The sequence below is a fragment of the Eriocheir sinensis genome, chromosome 35, assembly GCF_024679095.1.
Source record: "Eriocheir sinensis breed Jianghai 21 chromosome 35, ASM2467909v1, whole genome shotgun sequence".
Lineage (NCBI taxonomy): Eukaryota > Metazoa > Arthropoda > Malacostraca > Decapoda > Varunidae > Eriocheir > Eriocheir sinensis.
Genome location: NC_066543.1, coordinates 16,268,106 through 16,293,043, shown reverse-complemented (window position 1 = coordinate 16,293,043; position 24,938 = coordinate 16,268,106). Strand labels below are relative to the sequence as shown.

The 24,938-nt window shown below is 46.8% G+C and overlaps 1 protein-coding gene across 6 annotated transcripts in view; it reads left to right on the top strand.

The window, feature by feature from the left end:
• LOC127007502 (cytochrome P450 2L1-like) overlaps nucleotides 1–24,406 on the top strand; it is a 31,421-nt gene extending 7,015 nt beyond the window's left edge. Inside the window, exons 1-11 of one of the 6 annotated variants that reach the window (XM_050878601.1) lie at nucleotides 8,457–8,611; nucleotides 8,892–9,048; nucleotides 13,538–13,637; nucleotides 18,623–18,753; nucleotides 18,838–19,056; nucleotides 19,256–19,455; nucleotides 19,544–19,658; nucleotides 20,061–20,241; nucleotides 20,520–20,637; nucleotides 22,406–22,550; nucleotides 22,835–24,406. In XM_050878601.1, the coding sequence (XP_050734558.1) occupies nucleotides 8,967–9,048; nucleotides 13,538–13,637; nucleotides 18,623–18,753; nucleotides 18,838–19,056; nucleotides 19,256–19,455; nucleotides 19,544–19,658; nucleotides 20,061–20,241; nucleotides 20,520–20,637; nucleotides 22,406–22,550; nucleotides 22,835–23,019 (1,476 nt within the window). In that variant the 5' untranslated portion in view covers nucleotides 8,457–8,611; nucleotides 8,892–8,966 and the 3' untranslated portion in view covers nucleotides 23,020–24,406. Of the gene's footprint in view, nucleotides 1–279; nucleotides 411–494; nucleotides 714–903; nucleotides 1,104–1,211; nucleotides 1,327–2,106; nucleotides 2,288–2,612; nucleotides 2,731–3,372; nucleotides 3,518–3,801; nucleotides 4,545–8,456; nucleotides 8,612–8,838; nucleotides 9,049–13,537; nucleotides 13,638–18,622; nucleotides 18,754–18,837; nucleotides 19,057–19,255; nucleotides 19,456–19,543; nucleotides 19,659–20,060; nucleotides 20,242–20,519; nucleotides 20,638–22,405; nucleotides 22,551–22,834 lie in introns of those variants that run through there. The other 5 variants (XM_050878603.1, XM_050878605.1, XM_050878602.1 and 2 more) reach the window with 5 other exon arrangements.
• The last annotated feature ends 532 nt before the right edge of the window (nucleotides 24,407–24,938 follow it).

The following is a 24,938-nucleotide window of genomic DNA, read 5'->3' as shown; positions in this document are numbered from 1 at the left end:
TTGATTTCTCTTTCTGGCCACTCCACTCTATTTAGGAGCAGAAGGTAGCGGGCTTTTTTTTTCATTATTTTTTTTTACGCCCTTGCACTGTCTCCTCTGCTGTAAAAAAAATAGTATTTAATGCCCGCCCCGAAGAGATAACCCTTCAAAGGGATTTCCAGGACGGATCTAAAAATTGATTAGAGGAAACGAAGGCAGCCTCTTGTATTCCTGCTCTACCTTCTCCCCACACTTAAGGAAATAAGTTTGTTCGCTCACTGTTGCCGCCACTGTTCGCAGGTGGAGGATGGGCACGCAGATCATGGTGTTCCTGCATGACTTTCGGCTATTGCGCGACGCCTTCATCAGACCAGAGTTCACCGACAGACCCGGATGGCAACTCTTCATGTTTCTGGAAGAAAAGGCTTTAGGTGAGTTTCGGACAGTGTGTTAATTGTTGTATGTCTTTGTTACCTGCCTGTCTTCCTCTCTCTAAGAACCGTTCACTGTTCTAGGCGTCGTTTCAAGCAATGACGATATCTGGGTGAACAACCGCCGCTTCTCGCTGCGGCAGCTGCGGGACTTGGGAATGGGAAAATCCAGGCTGGTGGACGCCGTGCAGCGGCAGGCAATGTGGCTGGTGGAGGTCTTTAAGAAACAGGCGGGCAAGGCGGCGCCCGTCCCCTACGCCCTTAGGGTGGCCATCGTCAACGTCATTTGGCAGCTGGTGGGCGGTGAGTCGACGAGCGCGACTCGATACTGAACTTATTCTCTACAATACAGCACAGGCTTGTGTCGCTGGAATATATTTCTTTTCTTATTTCATCACTCCATTATGGAAAGATGCACCAAACGAGAGACGAACATGTATGATGTTTTGAACAAATACATCCAGCCAACGGTTCTCATTTTTATACTTTGCAGGAAAGCAGTTTGACATCGAAGACCCAAAGATGCAGGAGTTCGAAAAACTCATGGAAGAAACGATGAGCAGCCAGGACCGAATGTCTATCCAGGATTTCCTGCCTTGGCTGCGTTACCTCATGCCTTCCTCCGTGTTCAAGCGACTCATCAAATACAACACCATGATCCACACCAAGGACAAATTCCTCACGTACTTCTTTGTAAGTAAGAGAGAGAGAGAGAGAGAGAGAGAGAGAGAGAGAGAGAGAGAGAGAGAGAGAGAGAGAGAGAGAGAGAAACGGATAACGATTCTGGCTTTGCTCCTGAAGGAGGTGATCGAGGAGCACCAAGCCACCCTAAACCCCGGCGAGCCCAGGGACCTGATCGACGGCTACCTGATGGAGATGGAGCAAAAGAAGAACGACCCGGACACCACCCGCAGCAGTAAGTTTCGCGTCATTTTCCACAATGTCGCAGGGGTTCACTAATGGGTGTTGTGACACTTCTTGAGGATGATGCTATTTATCGATTATTATATTTACAAAACCAGTCAAAGTTAGGGTTAAGGAAAAAGATGGTTGGGATGTCAAGACGCGGCAACGCGACGATACACCTAACTATATAGTCCGACACAATCATGAAGGTCGTCTGCATGTGTGGAGCCCGAACCTCTTCATGGCACTGACGCAGCACCCCCAATACTCCACTCTCTCGCTCATATGTCAGCTACGTACTGTTTGATATTGTGGATCCAATATTCTGTATTCATTAATCAAATAAGATTTGGCAGCATTGTGGCTAAAGTGGACCCTACACGATCAATATTATTGGCACAATATATTGACTCATTTTTATTGTGCAATATTTGTTTACCCCTACACAGCTCTATATTATTGCGCAATATCGGCAGTCGTGTGAAGGATTTCAGAGAGACAGCATGACGGACATTGATGTTGGTTTAATCGGAATTGCGCAATATTACCCTCACACTACTCAATATATTCGTATTGTGCAATAAAATATCAAACTCTTTTTGATGTCTTCAATATATTGTGTCATTCTTCAATACCGCCCCTTCACTGTCAATAATATTGTACAATACGGAATATTGCGCAATAATATTGATCGTGTAGGGTTAGCTTAACGTACTCATCGAGCGGGCCCCGCCCAACAGGACTTCATAACTGAGTCTGACTATAGTCGTTGTCATAATTTCTTTTCCAGAACGAGATCTAGCCATTCTGATGATGGACTTGTTCTTTGCCGGAAACGAAACCACCACGACCACCATCACCTGGCTATTTTACTACCTGGCCAATCACCCTCGCGTCCAACATAAGCTACAGGCGGAGATCGACTCTGTGCTCACCGACGGACGCCTCGCCACGCTGGAAGACAAGCCAAGGTGAGTAATCCGTCACTTGCTGCCGGTGGATGTAATCTTAATATTTAATTTTTCCGGTCGTCCGTATCCGTTAGTGATGCGAGCCTTCTTTATTTTGACATTATCTTCCGAATTGCGGGCGATACCGTATACTTTGGAATGCGCTGTTATATATGGTATTTTCTTTATCATTCATTCGACATCATTCAGATAATTTTTTATCGGATTATTTACAACCAACTTAGGATTGACACCAAAGAATGTTCTTATATGAATTTGATGTTACAAGTATTCACTCTCTGCTGGACTGTACCTGGTTCTCGAACCTCCTCCTTTCCTCCCTCAGACTGCCCTACACCGACGCTGTCATTCACGAGGTCCTTCGCATGTCGTCCCTCACCCTCCTCAGTTTGCCCCATATGGCCAGCAGGGACACGACCCTCGGCGGCTACACCATCCCCAAGGTACTGAGAAAGCCATTCCTTCATGTCCTGTCCTATTTGTAAGGAAGTGAGTGAAAATTCCAGTAATGAACACTACTGAGTACCGAGTGATCGAACCCGTGTCTTATGAGTAGAAGTCAAGGCAGCATACCAACTATTTTTTTTTTTGCCCTTGAGCTGCTTCCTTTACTGTAAAAGAAAAACAAAACACCGATGATGAGCTAAAAGGTCACCGCGCCAGCGGCCACTTCTGTGGCCTATATCTGACGCCCCTGCTCCGCACTATGGACGTTAAGGTGACCCGCTCACGCTCGTGTCGGCCGGAAACGCTTTTAATCAACCTCTTAGGCACATATGGTGTATATATACATTAAGGAAATTGCATTAACACATGGAAAAAATCCCGTAATGACTAATACTTAGTGCTGGCACTCTCCCGGATCTCGGTGATGTTCATTATACAAGATTTTTTCGCTGTGGTAATTAGTTTCCCTAAAGGGTGAAAATTCTTTTAGTACCTTTTGCATTGCTCCCTTCTCTTTCATTTGAGCATAAGTTAATTCTCATTCTACTAAATGTGAAGCAACCAAGAACATAAACTCGTGCAGATAATTTATCTATTTAAGAAGGTCCACCGCAAAACAATGAGTCGTGTCTCGGCAGGGAGCGGTGGTTAGTGGCACCGCTTTTTCCATTCACCGAGACCCCCGCTACTGGGACAGCCCCGACGAGTTCCTCCCCGAGCGATGGCTGGACAGCGACGGCAAGTTCGTCACCAAGAAGGAAGGATTTCTACCTTTTGGTGTCGGTGAGTAAAGGTCTCGGGGCGATTAGGGTGACGCTCCAGGTCTACGTCTAGCATTTTGATCAGTTGTCTATTTTCGGTCGTTAAATTGAGCTGTTTGACTTTGTTGTTTTTGATCATGAGAAAAGTCTCGTGAGAAGTTCAACCCACAACACGTGCATGCCCAACAAAAGTAGTAACCAGGGAATCCATCATTTAAACCGTACGTATGTGTGGGCAGCCGTTGTGCTTATTGAGGAGGTGCTAATCAAGGAAGCAATAACCTAATCCCCTTCCCCCCCGGACAGGCAAGCGGCAGTGCCTCGGTGAGAGTCTGGCCCGCATGGAAATACTCGTCATCACCACCACCGTCCTCCAGCGGGTGTGCCTCTCCGTTCCTCCTGGCAGGACCGTCAGCCTCAAGCCGGACCCTAGAGTTAGGTTCATTCAAACACCAGTCGCCCAGGACCTCTTCGTCTCCGTTAGGGGGTAGCGATAGCAGACCGACTAATATTTCTGGTTTTATTGGCACTGTAGACAAAGGACAAATATTCGCAACCATCCCCTGTTAAATCTCCCTATTCTTGCCGTATTATTGTAAAACAAAATGTCGTTTGCTTTGAAAAATAATCCGAGTTCAATGGTATTACAAGGCAGGTTCTTCTGCTCTCGCCTGCCTTACGACCACATGGCTTCCTTCTGCTAATGTGGGGGATCCCGGCTTTTTTCTATCGGGACATAGCCCCACGTCCTCAGTTCCCGTGCGTCGAGATCCGCGGCGGCCTCATCCTGAAGGCCGCACCTACCGCAGAGATTCATCACGCGTCTGAGGGGCCCCCGGCAGGAAGGACACGCTGCAGCTACCTCGAACAGGGCTGTTGCACAAGCCTCTACTCTTCTCTCCGCACCAAGTTAAGCAGCCAGTCGTTAGTGTAGCCAGGGCAGGTTAGTCTTGTGCGAGCACGAGTAACGCTAGGCTCAGCTGGGTATATGTATGGGAGCTGTCTGTGTCTTGTTCCTTGTGTAATAAAGTTTGGGCATAGTTGTACAAGAGCTTTATCAGTAACCCTTTTGCCTGTGCGTGTGTGCTTCCAGCCCCGTAAGGAGTAAATAAGAACCCCACGGGTGTGATTGAGCAGGTAAGTTGTGTGTACACTGTAGTGTGTCTCTGACTCGCCGCGGGGATCAAACCCCTTGTTGGCTAGTTTCCGCCGTTTGAGCACACGCCTGTTACAATTTTATTTTACCCCGTGACAACATGGTGACCATAATGAAGACCATTACAGTGTGGACCACGGCGACGACCCACCAAGGTAAAGTGCTCTATGCTCGGCCACTTATGCATGAAGAGTCCACGCACTGTTGGACCTGAGCTTGCCTGCCTTCCCAACCTCTCAAGCAGCAAGACATAAAGATATCCAAACCGCTAGAACTGTTCGTTTTGAATCTTCTGGTAGGACTAGAGGTGAAGTTGTTCACAGCCGGAGTCATGTTACGACTCTAGCCACCAGAGTACTAGATATGATTGTAGCAGCCACCGCTGAAAGCCGTGTGCTCTGCTTCCCCGGTGACCCAAGAAAATGTGGCGCTGCAGCACAGACTCATTAAGTGTATTCGTGTGCAATGTTTTCGTCTCCCCTCGTCTTGTGTCTCCTGTGCCGTCTATGTATTTTCATTGTCGCTGTCTCGTCTCCCTGTTGTCCGTGTTGCATCTGTAACAGCCCCGGGTTCGACCCCTGGCCATCACAGGTTGAAAAATAAAAAAAAGGGAGGAAGAGGAAGAATAGTGACGCTATTATTCCTCAACCTCAGAGAGAGTGTACGGCTGGGTTCGATTCCCTGCTGTGTTCCCTCTCTGTAAGCTGCCACCAGGAGGTTGTAATATGGCACAACCCCCAAAGCCTGTAAGCGAGGAACAGCAGTTCTATGAACCAGGTGGGACGGAACTAAACTAACTGGTTAGTCCCCAGACTCTCCCTGCCCTGGCAGGCCAGGTAACACTTGACTTTAACAACTGTCCCACCTGGTAGATAGTGTCCGTTGCTCCCCAGCTTACTATGGGTTGTTCCTTGAGGTAGATGGTATCCTCAGTACCAAGTTTGGTAGTGTGGGGTCGTGGTTACCTTCGGAGGTCGTGGTGGGGGAGTTTGCGAGACTGCACCGTAGGCTAGGAAGGCTGTATGCATTAATACAGGACATAGGCAGAATACAATTTATTGGTTTGTTTCCCAAGTTCCCTTCCCCCTAACAATAATCCTCACTCCCGATGGGAGTGTAGCATGTTTTGGCTAATACAAAATTAGAATTTAAATACACAGTTCAAAATATCCACCACAAAAAAAAACCCACCAAATAGTATGACCGAGGCTATGGAGCTGGAGTCACAGGCGTAAGCCTCTTCCAGAAAAGTCGTCTAGGGTTCTCTGGTTCTAACCATATCCTCACCAGACGAGGGAAGTGTAGCATGTGTTGTTTACAAACGTGAAAACCTTTCTTCTAATCCCTAACATTCTTATCGATAAATGCTACACACGAGAGAGATGAACACATGTCGGGATATATCACAGGGCTACCGCCCGATTGGCTAGACACTCCGATTTCAACTTCCTGCACCGGCGTGCACACACACAAAAAAAACACTCATAACAAAATAGGAAGAAAAGAGTTAGTATGAGGGAAAGATCAGACTGTTACAGCTAAAGGGGGGGTGAGGTCACTGCTAGCCCCTCGTCCACACAGCGGGTGCCCCTTACCCATTTGACACAATTTCCTTGACTTGGTGGAGGCCTGAGAGCTACACAATATGCTGTTGTGCCGTGCCTAAAGGGGGGGTTTTGGAGCCGTTTACTCCCATCACAAGCCTGCTGGTCTCGGGGGCGGCAGGGACTGGAGTGTCTCGCCCTTACCTTTGCTCAGTTCAGGCACTCATGACTGAGGGCATGACCCTTATTAACCACTGGCGTCTGGGTCCATTCCCGACTCTCAATTGGGCGGCTTCAAGATGGCGGGGCCCTCGCCTTCCCTACCCCTGGACACCGGCCTTCAGCTGTCTCTCGCCTTTCACCTGTCGCACGGAAGGTTAAATCCAGAATCAATCACTAATGAACGTCGACTAGGGATATCTCTCACTCCCCAGGCAGCCGTACTCTAGCGAGCTGTGAGCTTACCTGCCGCACGGAAAGTTAAATCCAGAATGTGTGTGTGTGTGTGTGTGTGTGTGTGTGTGTGTGTGTGTGTGTGTATATATATATATATATATATATATATATATATATATATATATATATATATATATATATATATATATATATATATATATATATATATATATATATATATATATATATTTCTAATTTAGCAAATCTGTTCTACAATCACTGCTGCGTTTAATTGTGTTCGGTAAAATCGTCTAGCTTGTATACACACTGTGTGAACTTAGGTAAATAGTATAAAAACATTATATCACCAAGGGCATGAGTGAGTGACTCGCCTCCACGACAGGCAAGAGAGGAAGCCCGCCGATCAGGGGTGTCGCCGTCAAGTCGAGACGGGTTAAGGTCGGCATAATTATCTGAACGCGTCCATTGTACATTTCACGCCGTCCACGGCGTGAAAAGGGCGCCGTCGTGACAACGGTGGCCGTGGACGGCGTTCCGGCGTCCACGGCGTTGGTCGATAGGTGTGAAAGGCTCCATAGACTCCATTGGTTATTTGAAAGAACGACATTGTTCCGTGGACGGCGCACGGCGACAAGTCGATGCGTGTGAAAGCGGCGTTTTAGTAGTGTCGCCGTCTATTCTAGACGGCGAAAGGTCGTCATGCCTGAACGAGTCCATTGACTCCTGTGTACATTTCGCGCCATCCACGGCGCTTCGCCGTGCCGTTTTTAAATGGACGCCGTGATGACAACGGCGGTCGTGAACGGCGTTCAGCCGTTCACGACCATGGTCGGTATGTGTGAAAGCGGCCATAGACACCCGTGGTTATTTGAAAGCACGACGTCGTGTCGTGGACGGCGGACGGCGAAAAGTCGATACGTGTAAAAGCGGCCTATTACTGTTACTAAGGCCGTGGTCACACAGTCACGATCATTACTCCCGGCGCCCTCCCGACGTTTGGCCACGCGCGGTCAGTTTTGGAATGTCGCGCTGCCAGACGTACGTTACGACCATCGTAAGTAGATTCCTTTGAGTGCCTACCATTGCCGATGTCGAAACGGCGTTGTTACGACGTTGTTCAGACGGTCGTAGCTTATTCGCAGCGGGTGATAGATGTCGGGGACGGCCCCGATTATTTTGAAATTTTCAAAACTGTCGGCGTGTGGCCCGACAGTGGGAAGAGCCAGCTGCCTGGCATGACCGCCGGGGAGACATGATCGTGACTGTGTGACTGGGGCATAAGATAATAGTATTGCTAATGCGAGATTGTTGTAAAGGAAAACACGATGTTGTATATTATAAGCAATTAACAATATAAAAAACCTTAGATTATGATAACTAAATTCTATTATTATATTGAATATGTAAGTAAAAATGACAGTCCCTAAGCCACTGGCTTTTACGGTTAGGGTCAAAAGAGTGATAAAAATTCCTGTTCCGAACAGTCTAATTTTCAACTTATTCCTTTTTTGCATCAATATAAAGTCTCATAAAGTAGATTTGAAGAGATTAGTCCAAACTTACTGCCTTTTACTGATTGGGGGGAAAGTAGGATTTTGTTCCTTGCTGAAAATGCGTTGTAATCGTGAGTGTTCGCCTCTGCATGATAACCAGATACTGAAGGACAGACCAGCCAGTCCGTGATGCCACTGGGAAAATTTCTTGTAAGATCTGTCAGGAGCAAAATCACGTAGCCAGGGTTCCGGTTGGGCTTCAGGTCTTTAAATAAGCTATTGGCTTCCACCATCCCATTTTTTTTTTTGAAAGATCATGTTGCCCGATCCTACACAGTTTGGTGTGTTCTGTATTATTTGTTGTGTGTGTTTAGTTGTCATACGTCCGACAGTCCGCGTAGTTGCCATGTGTCCGACAGTCCACGTAACACTTCAGTGCTGATGTTGCCGTACCCTCACCAATCTTCGCTACTCTGAATCTCACTCAGTAGCCTTCATCTCTCCAAGTTAGTACATAGTTACTACGTCTCTCTCTCTCTCTCTCTCTCTCTCTCTCTCTCTCTCTCTCTCTCTCTCTCTCTCTCTCTCTCTCTCTCTCTCTCTCTCTCTCTCTCTCTCTTTGTGTAATTCTACATCAAATCTTCAACATAGGTTTCGTTGGGGTATGCTACCTCAAACTGTCAAAACCAAGACAAGCAGTTACAAGTGAGCGATTATTTTATCATATTATTTACTGGCTTGGTGTAGAAACTTTGGTAACAGAAATAGTTATAACATCCTTTCTAGAGCCTCGACCACAGCTACAAGCAAGATAATTTTTGTACTGCTGCTGAGGTGCTGCTGCCGTAGCTCCGGGGCGCGATGCTGGTGGAGGTGGTGTTGCTGGGGGTGTTGCTGCTGCTGCTGTGGAAGACCCTGAAGAAACCCTCCGAGTACCCTCCTGGTAAGTGCAGTGTAAGATTAATGGTAATCACAGACTTACATACTAGACTGTTCGTCCCCTATCTCCCTGTATTGTGCTGAGTGGGGCCGTGGGTGTGCCCAGTTCATCCAAAATCGACGACTTCACACCCCTCACTCCCACCCTGTTTCCTGACCCCAACATTCATTTTTATGAAAATCTGAGACCACCATCATCTTCCTGAGAAAATTCTGCATCACACTAGCATAATATTGTAACAATAATGTAAAAATACACATAGGAAAATCAGAGTTAAATGAAGTAGGGAGTACACATTTTCTTGCACATCATGTCCTGTAGTAATTTATTTTGGTTAGGCAGAGGTAACCCTTACACATTTGCCCGTGTGCCTCACCATAAGAAACACGCCAATCCTTGTCGAAAGACCGACTTGATCGGCTAGATTTCGATCGCCGATAGAGTCGGTCTGTCGGCACCCAGCGGTTTGGCAATGGCCAGTGCTCCCCCGTGCAGGGAGGGAGCAATGTTTTCCCTCTTAACGGGCCGTCTCCGGACAAGGGCCCGTTTCCCCTAGTGATACTAGGGGATAAATCTTTTGACTGACTGCTTGACCAGTGGAGCAGGTTGAGTCGGGACGGAGCTTGGACGGGCTGTGAGGCGTGGGACGTCACTGCTCAGGAATGTACCTCATTTCCGGGCAAGGGTGGTTTGACCTACTGCCGATCGCCGCACAACTCGCCGTGTGTTGAAAGGCCGGACGTCGACCAAGGCCAATGACAGATAAAAAGTGTACGGCGAACATCAGGGACCTCCTATTATCTGACGGCAACCAGACGGCGTCCGCTTGCCATCCGGTCGCCGCTCAACAGTTAATGGTCACCTGTCGGCCACCGGTGGCAGTCCGCTTGCCGTCCAGACGCAGTCCATTCGGCCACCGGACGGCAACCTTTTTTACGACCGGCAACGACCTGAGAGGTCGGCTGGAGGTTTTAGAGCAGCACCTAAAGCTACTGTCACGCTGACTTTACGACCTGTTAACGACCACCCGCGATCCCAAAATGCTGCGATTCACACCCACCGCTCCCCGACCACATAGGTGGCAAAGTATTCGTGCGACCGAACGGCTACTGGCGGCCGTTTAGTGTCCATCCAGTGTCCGTTCAGTGGGTGGCCGGACGGCGACCATGGTAAGATTCACACCTTGACCTCACACCTGGAGTCAGGCCAAGACGCCCCCTATACGCCGACCGTTGACCGACAGGCAAGGACCAGTGCGCGTCCTGTCGCAATGAGGACGGCGACCTCCCTTAACGACCTGCTGCTGACGTGTTACACTGTAGTATATAATATTATTACCCAGTTATATTACATATTTCTCATTCTTATTTCTAATGAAAGAAATGAAAGTATTCTGTGCTTCATTGCAGCAAAAGACGGATATTTGTGAGCACCCCCCTCGCCCCCTAAGTGCCGCAAACATGCAAAAAATTCTCCAGGCAATCTTTGTTTAACCTGTTGTTAGTATGTATGTTACATTATATTCGTTCTAAAGCATTTCCATCACCCTGGACAGAGCAGAAGATGAAATTAACAGATCTTTTTGAAATGGATAAAAGCCAATAGCTCCACAGACTCTCATTGTTACTGCTGTGCACATCATGTCCTGCAGTAATTTATTTTGGTTAGGCAGAGGTGACCCATACACATTTGGCCGTGTGCTTGACCTGTGGAGCAGGTTGAGTCGGGACGGAGCTTGGACGGGCTGACAACTCGCCGTGCGGTGGAAGGCCGGACGTCGACCAAGGCCAATGAGAGATGAAAAGTGGACGGCGAACATCAGCGACCTCCTACTATCTGACGGCAACCAGACGCCCGCGCGTGCGTCATCCCATCCGGTCGGTCAACAGTTAACACTGTCGGCCACCGGTGGTGGTCCGCTTGCCGTCGTCCAGAGCCAGGCCATTTCGCCCACCGGCGGCAACCAACGACCGACCTACGACCGGCAGCGTCCTGAGAGGTTTACAGTAGGTTTTAAACCTGCCACAGCCTCAGTCAGTTGCAGGGAGACACATGACACATGACGATCGTACCATGGAGATCTGTGCGATCTCCAGGTCGCTGGAGGGGTCGGGTCGTCGTCAGCCAGTGCGAGTTCGAAACCAAAGCGAACCATTAACCATGGTTGGATCGATGGATACTATACTATATCGAATAACAATCATCGATCGGACATCCGCCGCTACTTGTTTAAATATATATCGGTATCTTCGTTACTTTTGTAACCAAACTAGCGATAATCGCTACTTTTTTCCGCCTCAGAAAAAAACGTTGTCTCCCTGCATGGCCCGGTGTTGTATGAAAAAACTTCGGGGTATGAAATATCTTCGGTGATGAGATTTCATACTTAGACCATGAAAATTAAAATACTAGGTTATTTTTTATGCTACTCAAAAATCAATATATCATAGAGAAAAATCATTTAACTTTGCCCCAAAAATGAATATTCACAGCCTCAAATTTGATATTCCATATTCGTTTGTGAGCATGCCATGATACTGAAGGCACCCGGTGTTGTGTTATTTGGTGTCCCATCGTCAAAAGCTGGCGCTTGTGTTTACAAACACTGGTCTCGTGAATTGGCCATGGTCAGACCAGTAAGTGTAGACCTGTACAGTCTCACAAAGCTTGCTAACACATTAAGAGTAGTTGCTGGAAAGCTGAATCAAACATACAGTACCACCATCCTCGCTGTTTCTAGAACGACACTCTGTACATATAAATACAACTCGTACAGAGTGTCGTTCTGGAAACAGCGAGGATGGTGGTAGTGGTACTATATGTCTGATTCAGCCTTCCAGCAACTCTTAATTACGGTTTAAAAGCTTTGTGAGACTGTACAGGTCTACGCTTGCTGGTCTGAGCATACACCGTTCACGAGAGACCAGTGTTTGTAAACAATTTTTGACGGTGGGGACGCCAAATAACACAACACCGGTTCAGGCATTTCTAGTATTACCGTCCATATGTACGTGTCAACGTGTGGTTTTAAGGTTTTGTAAGTTTCCTAAAATACAGATAATGAAAATTTGAATTCATCAATGTTTTTTCTATCTGAAATATCAATATAGTATCGTTTTCGCCTATCGGACTTATCGCTAGCTAGTATCGGAATTGTGGATTTATATCGGGTATCGGTTATCACCTATATTTGTATCTCTAGTTAACGAATATCGGTTATCGCCGTTAAGGTTTTTCATTATCAGTTATCGGTTATCGGGAATAAGGTTTTCTGTTATCGTGCCCAGCTATGCTTAAAGCCCCCAGCCGTCCTTTTCGATCGCACGGCGGACGGAGACACATGACGATCGCACTCACGACCATCTGAGACCTCCCGCGACCTGCAGGTCGCTGGAGGTCGTCAGTAGGTTGTAAAGCCAGTGTGACTGGGCCTCAGACTCGCACGACGGACCTCTGTTTCAATACCCATCTCTTCTCTCTCTCTCTCTCTCTCTCTCTCTCTCTCTCTCTCTCTCTCTCTCTCTCTCTCTCTCTCTCTCTCTCTCTCTCTCTCTCTCTCTCTCTCTCTCTCTCTCTCTCCTACTTCCTTCTTTTCTCTTTCTCTCCTTTTCTTTCTTCTCCCTCCTATGCTTCTCCCTTTCTCTCTTCCTTCTTTCCTTTCCTTCTTTCCTTCACATGTCATGAGAAACCCATGTACATATATATGGCTGCGCAAACATCCCGTTAACTCTATTTACATGGGGAAAAATACCATTACAGCTGTAGCACATTTCTGGCCATTACAAGTTAACGGGGTTTATTACTAGTAATCTGGAATCCCTCCCTACAGCGGTCTTTGTGTGAGAGCGACGAGTCTGAGTAATAACAAATGCCGAGGCGAATGAACGCCGTCACGGCGCGACTTATGTTCGGAGGCAATTTTGACCCTATGTATACTTTACCTCGTGACGTACCCTACACCATCAGAAGCAGAAAAGCATGCAGATTTAGGATCCGGGCTCATAAAAGTGATGCGACGAAAGCAGCTGAGTACTAAGGAGTTGAAGGGAAATAAGTGAAAGAAAATGTGTACTCCCTACTTCATTTAACTCTGATTTTCGTATGTGTATTTTTACATTATTGTTACAATTTTATGCTAGTGTGATGCAGAATTTTCTCAGGAAAATGATGGTGGTCTCAGATTTACTTAAAAAAATAATGTTGGGGTCAGGAAACAGGGTGGGAGTGAGGGGTGTGACGTCGTCGATTTTGGATGAACTGGGCACACCCACGGCCCCAGGCCGGCTTCACTCAGCACAAGACAGGGAGATAGGGGACGAGCACTCTAGTATGTAAGTCTGTGATGGTAATGTTTATCTATAACGAAATTATATAGATTCTAAGAGAGCGAGAACAATTACACAATGTCTCATCATCCGTCAGTTTGTTGCGCAGCCACCTTTGCCAGCCATCCATTCACGTTTGCCTTCCCCCCCCTTTCCCGCGGCCACAGGTAGGTGGGGGCTGCCGCTCGTGGGTTATGTGCCGCTTCCTGGACCCACCTTCAAGGACCACCTGAGAAGCCTAAACAAGAAGCACGGCGACATATACCTGTAAGTGTGTGTGTTGAGAGGTGTGGAGAGGGGGGTAGGTATAAGCACGTGTGGAAGAAGGGCAGTGGTTACAGGTCGTGATAATATAGCAGTGTAGGCGCCGTCAGCGCCTTGGTGGGATGAAGTTGACTGACACACGCTGTGTAGAACTCGCTCCCTTTATTCAGAAGCGGTCAAACCTATAAAGTAGCAAGACCGGCATCACCACATACTACACAGACTCAGTACAGAGTAGTCATCACTATCGTCGCAAAACGAATAACCAACACAAAGGTCATTTCGTGTACACTACAGGCCAAAGTGATACCCACACTTAGCCGGGACAGTCAACTCTCCCGATATCCGAGCTGCACTCGTAGGTGGAGACGTGTGCCTCTGGGGTGTGGCCCTTGACTCTGTTGTCCTGCTTCTGGCCTTTCACCCAGTCAGAGGAGGTCCTCATGCAGGCGCCCCCGGGCGCCGCAGTCAGCAGCACTCTTATCTCTCCCTTACTGCTGCATCGACAACTTGGGCGTACAAACATCTGCCCACCACCACCGAGCGCCACACCATCGCTTCGCTTCGCTCCTAACTTCACAATATGGCATTACAGTTCACAAGCATATTCATCTACATAAATCATAATACACTCCGTGCACCTGTCTCCATTTCATTACCGCCAAACATGGCAAACATATTCACAATTATATAAGTTATGTTTCTGTACCGACATGACAGCGTGATGCCAAAAAGGCTGGCATAACACTTTCACTCTGTCAACACCGAGCAGCCAAACCACACCAAAACACCACAGTTCCTGTCCCCAACTGCTGCAAACATATTCGTCCGCCGAGCAGCCAAACCACACCAAAACACCACAGTTCCTGTCCCGCCGAGCAGCCAAACCACACCAAAACACCACAGTTCCTCTCCCCCAACTGCTGCAAACATATTCGTCCGCCGAGCAGCCAAACCACACCAAAACATCACAGTTCCTGTCCCCAACTGCTGCAAACATATTTGGCCGCCGAGCAGCCAAACCACACCAAAACATCACAGTTCCTGTCCCCAACTGCTGCAAACATATTCGTCCGCCGAGCAGCCAAACCACACCAAAACACCACAGTTCCTGTCCCCAACTGCTGCAAACATATTCGTCCGCCGAGCAGCCAAACCACACCAAAACACCACAGTTCCTCTCCCCCAACTTCACTACTTTTACCCTTCCACTTATCCATTTCACGATTTGGCTACAAACACGTTCGTCCGTGCATAACCATTGCCGTCTCGATATAGAGAAGGCCTGACAGCTCAAATTATGAGTCACCCAAGTAAGGCCGAGTGTGTCCCGCGCTCTCCAATAATTTATTTTGTTTCAATGCATGTCTTTGTGATTTTTTTGTGTGATATATAAAGCTTTTCCAACATTAATATCTTATAAACATTATCGAATTAGACATAAAAAAGAGGAAATAAATAGGATATAGTACAAAGAGAGGGAAAAATATTCATTGATTTGTCACCATTTCTAAAAATATCTTTTTGACATTCATAACGCTGTCGATACGCCAATTACTATATTCAACAAGCCGATCCTCCATCCCGATATTAAGTAACTCAGTCACCTGGAATCTGGCAACTACGAGTGAGGGGGGTGCTACAGCCTTATGTAATCTAAAAAAAGGGCATACAAAATCAAAGTCAGGGGAAGAAAAGAACAAAAAAGAAAAAGAAAAAAATAACCACCTTGGTTCAGGGTGAACATATTCGTCCGTGCATAATCCATTCGTCTGTGCATAATCCATTCGTCCGTGCATAATCCATTCGTCTGTGCATAACCCAATCGCCGATGCCATAGACGGCGGCTACAAGCAGCAGCAGCATCACCAGCAGCAGCAGTAATAGTAGTAGTAAAATAAGACTCATCTTAAAATGCAGCTAAAAGGTGCCATGTGAGGAATAAACCGGAAGTACAGCGATGCCACGTTTTTAACCCCACGTTGGTGGCGGTACCTTGAATGCATTTTTTTTCTTTCTTTCTTATGTCAGCTTATTTTAACGTACATTCCTTCACGATATAATTTAATTATAATTGTGAAACTACTTACACCTCCCAAAACGGAAGGGAAACTCAATAACATGTATATTATTTTTTTAGCAACACTGTAAAATATGTATGCTACGTTTCTTTATATGTTTATAAATATCTTATTCATAATAATTTAACTGTTCTTTCATACGTTATAATACTAAGGTTAAATGTGTGTGCATATTTGCTGATCGTATTTGCCATGGTTTTACTTATATTAGAACATTTCTTCATTGCGGGCTAGGAGACACGCGGCAATGCTGTACAAGGGGATCCCCTACGCTGAACCCGCCCACAACCGCACGTTTAGCCGAGCCAGACTATAGTTGTATAGTCTGCAACGCGTGGATAAGATATTTATAAGCATATAAAGAAATGTGGCATTCATATTTTACAGTGTTGCTAAACAAAGATGCTATGCTCTTTTTTTTACAACAAAGGAGACAGTTCAAGGGCACAAAAAAGGAAACAATAATAAAAAAAAGCCCGCTACTCGCTGCTCATAAAAAGAATCCAAAGAGGTGGCCGAAAGAGGGGTCAATTTCGGGAGGAGAGGTGTCTTGATACCCTCCCCTTGAAAGAGTTCAAGTCGTAGGCACGAAGAAATACAGATGAAGGAAGATTGTTCCAGAGTTTACCAGCGTAAAGGATGAAAGAGTGAAGATGCTGGTTAACTCGTGCGTAAGGGATTTGGACAGTAAAGGGATGAGCTTTAGTAGAAAGTCGTGTGCAGCGGGGCCGCGGGAGGGGGGGAGGCATGCAGTTAGCAAGTTCAGAAGAGCAGTCAGCGTGAAAATAACGATAGAAGATAGAAAAAGAAGCAACATGGCGGCGGAATTTAAGAGGTAGAAGACTGTCAGTAAGAGGAGGAGAGCTGATGAGAAGACTCTACTCTGTCCAAGAGAGCTGTGTGAGTGGAGCCCCCCTACACGTGAGAGGCATACTCCATACGAGGGCGGACAAGGCCCCTGTATATGGATAGCAACTGTGTGGGGGAGAAGAACTGGCGGAGACGATACAGAACGCTCAACCTCGAGGAAGCTGATTTAGTGAGAGTGGAGATGTGAAGTTTCCAGTTAAGATTTTGAGTTAAGGATAGACCGAGGATGTTTAGTGTTGAAGATGGTGACAGCTGAGTGTTGTCGAAGAATAGGGGATAGGTGTTTGGAAGATTGTGTCGAGTTGATAGGTGGAGAAATTGGGTTTTTGAGGCATTGAAGGACACAAGGTTCCTTTTACCCCAATCGGAAATGATAGTAAGGTCTGAGGTTAAGCGTTCTGCAGCCTCCAGCCTGGAGTCATGTAATTTCTGTTGAGAAGGTCTTCTGTTGAAAGAAGTTGAATAAAAAATGCAGAATGGAGTCATCAGCATATGAGTAGATAGGACAGTTTGTTATGGAAAGAAGATCATTGATGACTAATAGGAAGAGAGTGGGTGATAGGACAGAGCCCTGTAGAACACCACTGTTGATACCACGGCAGAGATAGAACGGCTGGAAAGGAAACTGGAGATAAAGGAACTGAGAGAGGGATAGAATCCGAAAGAGGACAGTTTAGAAAGCAAAGACTTGTGCCAGACTCTATCGAAGGCTTTCGATATGTCTAGCGCGATTGAGAAAGTTTCACCAAAACTGCTAAGAGAGGATGACCAAGAGTCAGTTAAGAGAGCAAGAAGATCGCCAGTAGAACGCCCCTTGCGGATCCCATACTGGCGATCAGATAGAAGGTTAGAAGTGGAGAGGTGCTTTTGAATCTTCCGGTTAAGGATTGATTCAAAAGCTTTAGATAGACAGGAAAGTAAAGCTATAGGGCGGTAGTTTGAGGGAGTGGAACGGTCACCCTTCTTAGGTACTGGCTGTACGAAGGCGTACTTCCAGCAGGAAGGAAAAGTAGATGTTGATAGGCAGAGACGAAAGAGTTTGACCAAGCAGGGTGTCAGCACGGAAGCACAGTTTTTAAGGACAATAGGAGGCACTCCATCAGGTCCAAAAGACTTCTGAGAGTTGAGGCCAGAGAGGGCATAGAAAACATCATTCTTAAGAATCTTAATAACAGGCATGAAGGAGTCAGAGGGGGATGAGTAGGCGGAATATGCCCAGAATCGTCCAGAGTGGAGTTGTTACAGAAAGTCTGAGTGAAGAGTTCAGCCTTAGAGATAGATGAGACGGCAGTGCTGCCGTCTGGGTTAAGAAGAGGCGGGAAAGAGGAAGAAGTGAAATTGGAGGAGATATTTTTGGCTAAGTGCCAGAAGTCTCTGGAAGAATTGGAGAAAGCTTGGTGTTGACATTTGCTATGGATTAAGGAGTTTTTGGTAAGTCGAAGAATAGATTTGGCACGATTCCGGGCGGAAATGTAAAGATCATGGTCAGCGGGAGTTGGAAGGTTTGGGATGTGTGAGTAGTTTCACAATTATATTTAGATTATATCGTGAAGGAAAGTACATTCAAATCCTCGTGGCTGTAACGCCGAGAGAGAGAGAGAGAGAGAGAGAGAGAGAGAGAGAGAGAGAGAGAGAGAGAGAGAGAGAGAGAGAGACTCCCGGATTATTCCTCACATGGCACCTTACAGCCGCACTTTAAGATGAGTCTTACTATAGTAGTACTAGTAGTAGTAGTAGTAGTAGTAGTAGAAGTAGTAAGTTATCGTCTAACAACTGAGTAGAGGAATCACAGGCAGACTCTCGTATTCCAGCTCCAACTACTACTACTACTACTACTACTAGTGGTAGTGGTAGTAATAATAGTAGTAATAGTATAAAGTGCCCGCCCCGAAGAGATAACCCTTCAAAGGGATTTCCAGGACGGATCTAAAAACTGACTAGAGGAAACAAAGGCAACCTCTTGTATTCCTGCTCTACCTTCTCCCCACACTTGAGGAAATAAGTTTGTTCGCTCACTGTTGCCGCCACTGCTTGCAGGTGGAGGATAGGCACGCAGCTCATGGTGTTCCTGCAGGACTTTCGGCTATTGCGCGAAGCCTTCAACAGACCAGAGTTCACCGACAGACCCAGATGGCAACTCTTCGTGTTTAATGAAGAAAAGGCTTTAGGTGAGTTTCGGACAGTGTGTTAATTGTTGTATGTCTTTGTTGCCTGCCTGTCTTCCACTCTCTAAGAACCGTTCCCTGTTCTAGGCGTCGTTTCAAGCAATGGCGACACCTGGGTGAACAACCGCCGCTTCTCGCTGCGGCAGCTGCGGGACTTGGGAATGGGAAAATCCAGGCTGGTGGACGCCGTGCAGCGGCAGGCAATGTGGCTGGTGGAGGTCTTCAAGAAACAGGCGGGCAAGGCGGCGCCCGTCCCTTACGCCCTTAGGGTGGCCATCGTCAACGTCATTTGGCAGCTGGTGGCCGGTGAGTCGACGAGCGCGACTCGATACTGAACTTATTCTCTACATTGTCTACAATACAGCACAGGCTTGTGTCGCTGGAATATATTCCTTTTGTTATTTCATCTCTTCATTAAGGGAAGATGCACCAAACGAGAGACGAGTAGGTATGATGTTTTGAACAAATACATCCAGCCAACGGTTCTCATTTTTATACTTTGCAGGAAAGCAGTTTGACATCGAAGACCCAATGATGCAGGAGTTCGAAAAACTCATGGAAGAAATGTTGAGCTACCAGGACCGAGCGTCTTTCCAGAATTTCCTGCCTTGGCTGCGTTACCTCATGCCTTCCTCCGTGTTCAAGCGACTCATCAAATACAACACCATGAGCCGCACTAAGGACAAATTCCTCGCGTACTTCTTTGTAAGTGAGAGAGAGAGAGAGAGAGAGAGAGAGAGAGAGAGAGAGAGAGAGAGAGAGACGGATAACGATTCTGGCTTTGCTCCTGAAGGAGGTGATCGAGGAGTGCCAAGCCACCCTGAACCCCGGCGAGCCCAGGGACCTGATCGACGGCTACCTGATGGAGATGGAGCAAAAGAAGAACGACCCGGACACCACCCGCAGCAGTAAGTTTCGCGTCATTTTCCACAATGTCGCAGGGGTTCATTAATGGGTATTGTGACACTTCTTGAGGATGATGCTTTTTATCGATTATTATATTTACAAAACCAGTCAAAGTTAGGGTTAAGGAAAAAGATGGTTGGGATGTCAAGACGCGGCAACGCGACGATACACCTAACTATATAGTCCGACACAATCATGAAGGTCGTCTGCATGTGTGGAGCCCGAACCTCTTCATGGCACTGACGCAGCACCCCCAATACACCACTCTCTCGCTCATATGTCAGCTACGTACTATTTGATATTGTGAATGAGCATTGTGGCTAAGGGACTCATCGAGCGGGCCCCGCCCAACAAGACTTCATAACTGAGTCTGACTATAGTCGTTGTCATAATTCCTTTTCCAGAACGAGATCTAGCCCATCTGGTGCTGGACTTGTTCATTGCCGGAAACGAAACCACCACCTCCACTCTCACCTGGCTATTTTACTACCTGGCCAATCACCCTCGCGTCCAACATAAGCTACAGGCGGAGATCGACTCTGTGCTCACCGACGGACGCCTCGCCACGCTGGAAGACAAGCCAAGGTGAGTAATCCGTCACTTGCTGCCGGTGGATGTAATCTTAATATTTAATTTTCTCGGTCGTCCGTATCCGTTAGTGATGCGAGCCTTCCTTATTTTGACATTATCTTCCGAATTGCGGGGGATAGCGTATACTTTTTATCGGATTATTCACAACATTTAACGAACTTAGGATTCGTACCATAAGATGTTCTTATATGAATTTGATTTGATGTTACAAGTATTCACTCTCTGCTGGACTCTACCTGCTGGTTCTCGAACCTCCTCCTTTCCTCCCTCAGACTGCCCTACACCGAGGCTGTCATCCATGAGGTCCTTCGCATGTCGTCCCTCCTCTTCCTCAGTTTGCCCCATATGGCCAGCAGGGACACGACCCTCGGCGGCTACACCATCCCCAAGGTACTGAGAAACCCATTCCTTCATGTCCTCTCCAGTGTTGGGCGTAGCGGCAATACTAGTAGCGAAGCTACTTTTTTAGAAAGAGCGGCAAAGACGGTGGCGGCGCTACATTTTTATGTAGGGCTAGTCACTACTCGCTACTCGCTACTCGGGGTGGACCAGCTACGTACGTGATGAAAACGCGAACGAATCGTGTACAGTTCAGTGGGCTGAGCCGCGGCCCGTCACTCTTGTCAGTCACCTAACGCTCGCTCAGACTCAGTAGTGAATCTGCGACTGGAGGTGTGGTTGGCTGCCTACCTGTGGACTGAATTTAAATGAAACTGTGTAAAGAGTGAGTGAGTGAGAGCCAAGGGGAAAGCAGGGCTAAGTATCCTCTCAGTCGCCCGCCTCGAGGGTCGAGGCATGGGACAGTGTTTGGGTAGCAACAACGAGAGTCAGATGTTCGGTATCCTCCTGCTTGGCGCAATAAATGTCAAGAAAGTGTGCTCCTGCCTTTCCTTGCCATGGACACATCTTCTAAGGTAATCAGTAAGCGATTAGTCACTCGTGGATATTCCTGATCACGGCTCACGAAGCCTTGGAAACTGGTAAAAACTGGGTGAGTCAACTAGCACAGCAGAGGGAGGTGAGTGAATCTTCTAGACTCACGTACAGGAAGTGTAAAGTGACTTACTCAGTACTCTATCAAGGACGTGGAACGTAACAATATGTATAAAAGAGAATTATGTTTTTTTCAGTACTTATTGTTCACAAGTAGCGGTGGCGGCAGTAGTAGCGGTAGTGCACTACATTTATAAATGAGTAGCTGTAGCAGTAGTGCCACTACAATTTGACTGAAGTAGTGGGTAGCGGTAGTGCCACTACTTTTATCAGGTAGTGCGCACAGCACTGCTCCTCTCCTATTTGAAAGGAAGTGAGTGAAAATTCCAGTAATGAACACCACTGAGTACCGGGGGATCGAACCCGTGCCTTTTGAGAAGTTAGGCCAGCATACCAACTTTCTTTTTTTTTTCTTTTTTTTGCCCTTGAGCTGTTTACTGTACAAGAAAAAAAACACCGACGATGAGCTAAAAGGTCACGGCGCCAGCGACCACTTATGTGGCCTATATCTGACGCCCTTGCCCCGCTCTGTGGACGTGAAGGTGACCCCGCTCACCCTCGTGTCGGCCGGAAATGCTTTTAACCCGTCCGCTGCGATTGTCATGGATTTGGCCCTCAGTGGTAGCCTGGTAACATAATTTAGTCCCAGGTCTTTCTCTGCCTCTGTAGTGGATAGTGAAGTGTTTCCCATGTGGTATTGGTGTGCTAGATATCCCTTCCCAAGGTGCAGGACTTTACATTTTTCTTCATTGAATTGTAGCACACACTTTTTGTTCCATTCCTGTTGCTTGGTAATGTCTTCTAGTAAGAAATCCGCAGTCAAGGGGTTAATGAACCACTTACCACTTAGCACATATGGTGTATATATACATTAAGGAAATTGCATTAACACATGGAAAAAATCCCGTAATGACTAATACTTAGTTCTGGCACTCCCCCGAAACTCGGTGGTGTTCATTATACAATTTTTTTTAGCTGTGGTAATGTAGTTTCCCTAAAGAGTGAAAATTCTTTTAGTACCTTTTGCATTGTTCCCTTCTCTTCCATTTGAGCATAAGTTAATTCTCATTCTACTAAATGTGAAGCAACCAAGAACATAAACTCGTGCAGATAATTTATCTATTTAAGAAGGTCCACCGCAAAACAATGAGTCGTGTCTCGGCAGGGAGCGGTGGTTAGTGGCACCGCTTTTTCCATTCACCGAGACCCCCGCTACTGGGACAGCCCCGACGAGTTCCTCCCCGAGCGATGGCTGGACAGCGAGGGCAAGTTCGTCACCAAGAAGGAAGGATTTCTACCTTTTGGTGTCGGTGAGTAAAGGTCTCGGGGCGATTAGGGTGACGCTCCAGGTCTACGTCTAGCATTTTGATCAGTTGTCTATTTTCGGTCGTTAAATTGAGCTGTTTGACTTTGTTGTTTTTGATCATGAGAAAAGTCTCGTGAGAAGTTCAACCCACAACACGTGCATGCCCAACAAAAGTAGTAACCAGGGAATCCATCATTTAAACCGTACGTATGTGTGGGCAGCCGTTGTGCTTATTGAGGAGGTGCTAATCAAGGAAGCAATAACCTAATCCCCTTCCCCCCCGGACAGGCAAGCGGCAGTGCCTCGGTGAGAGTCTGGCCCGCATGGAAATACTCGTCATCACCACCACCGTCCTCCAGCGGGTGTGCCTCTCCGTTCCTCCTGGCAGGACCGTCAGCCTCAAGCCGGACCCTAGAGTTAGGTTCCTTCAAACACCAGTCGCCCAGGACCTCTTCGTCTCCGTTAGGGGGTAGCGATAGCAGACCGACTAATATTTCTGGTTTTATTGGCACTGTAGACAAAGGACAAATATTCGCAACCATCCCCTGTTAAATCTCCCTATTCTTGCCGTATTATTGTAAAACAAAATGTCGTTTGCTTTGAAAAATAATCCGAGTTCAATGGTATTACAAGGTCCCGGAGGTCAGTCCAGTCCACTGTGTAATGGCAGTTTTATGATACTGTTAACTGAGATGTAAGGCAAGTCAATTAAGAACATTGTGGTTGCAGCCGTTATATTTGATTCAACCTGTAACATTATGAGAACTATAAGGATGCAGTATCATACATGGTGGCCACAATGAAGACCATTACAGTGTGGACTACGACGAGGACCCACCAAGGTAGAATGCTCGATGCTCGGCCACTTAAGCCCCAAATACACTGCCGAATTTTGGTTCACGAATGTGCGCGAATATGCAAGTCATCCTGTGTCGTGTACAAGTTCGGCATCTTTCTTGCCTGTTCTTGGCCGTTCGGGGACATGTCTGCGTCCACCGCGCGACTTTTGACAGTTGGTCACGACCGCCACGAAAGTTTCATGTTGCATGCAAAATTCGCGGCCGTTCGCCGAATGTGCATGAATGCAAAATGGACTCCGAAATGTCGCCGACATGTCCCAGACAACTCGGCGTCCAATTCGCGGTGTTCGGCGAATTGTCGCCGAATTTTGACCGTTAAAATTTTAATTTTGTTGGCGAATTTGTCGCCGACATGTCGCCGACTATTTACATAGATTTACATAGAAAATCAGACCACACAGACCCCATGGTCCAGACTAGGTGGTCTGTCCTTAAACCTAAGTGATTTTACAGTAATCAGAAGGCTCCAAAACGTTGCATTTCTACGTTAGTTGATGTTAAGTTGAAGGAAGTGACGGTCGAGCTTATTTTTGAAGGAGTCAATCGTGTTACACTGGACCACTGATGGTGGAAGCTTATTCCATTCTCGCACTACAACGTTGGTGAAGAAAAATTTGGTGCAGTCTGAATTTACTTGTGTACATCTGAGTTTTACGCCACTGTTCCTCGTGCGCAGAGTGTCATCGATCATAAACAATGCTGATCTGTCTACATTCGTGAAACCATTAAGTATTTTAAAACATTCGATCAGTTTTCCTCGGAGGCGACGTTTCTCAAGAGAGAACATGTTAAGGGTAGAAAGCCTTTCTTCGTAGGATTTGTTGCGCAAGGAAGGGATCATTTTCGTTGCCCGACGCTGAACACCTTCTAATTTAGTAATATCCTTTGCATGGTGGGGAGACCAAAACTGTACCGCATATTCCAAGTGGGGTCTGACTAAACTATTGTAGAGCGGAAGTATTACATCTTTCTTCTTGAATAAAAAGTTTCTTTTAATGAAGCCCAACATTCTGTTCCCTTTATTTGCTGCATCGATGCACTGCTGTGAGAATTTGAGATTTGACGCGATTTTGACCCCCAAGTCCATGACGCATTGAACGCTTTTGAGTTTAACGCCGCGCATTTCGTAATCGAACTTCTTATTCCTCGTTCCAACTTGAAGGACCTGGCACTTGTCTACGTTAAAGGGCATCTCCCATCTATCCGACCAAGCTGAAATTTTGTGCAAATCCTCTTGGAGGCTTTGCCTGTCTTCGTCAGTGAGAACCGAGTTACCAATCTTTGTGTCGTCTGCAAATTTACTAATGCGGTTATTGAGTCCAACATCCACTTCGTTGATGTAAATAATGAAGAACACTGGGCCAAGAACCGAGCCCTGAGGGACGCCACTAGTGACCGGCGCCCACTCTGAGTTAAATCCGTCAATCACCACTCTTTGTTGTCTGTTGCTCAACCAATTCGAGATCCATTGGCTTACTTGACCGTCAATACCTATTTGCTTTAATTTGTAAAGTAATTTATGATGTGGGACT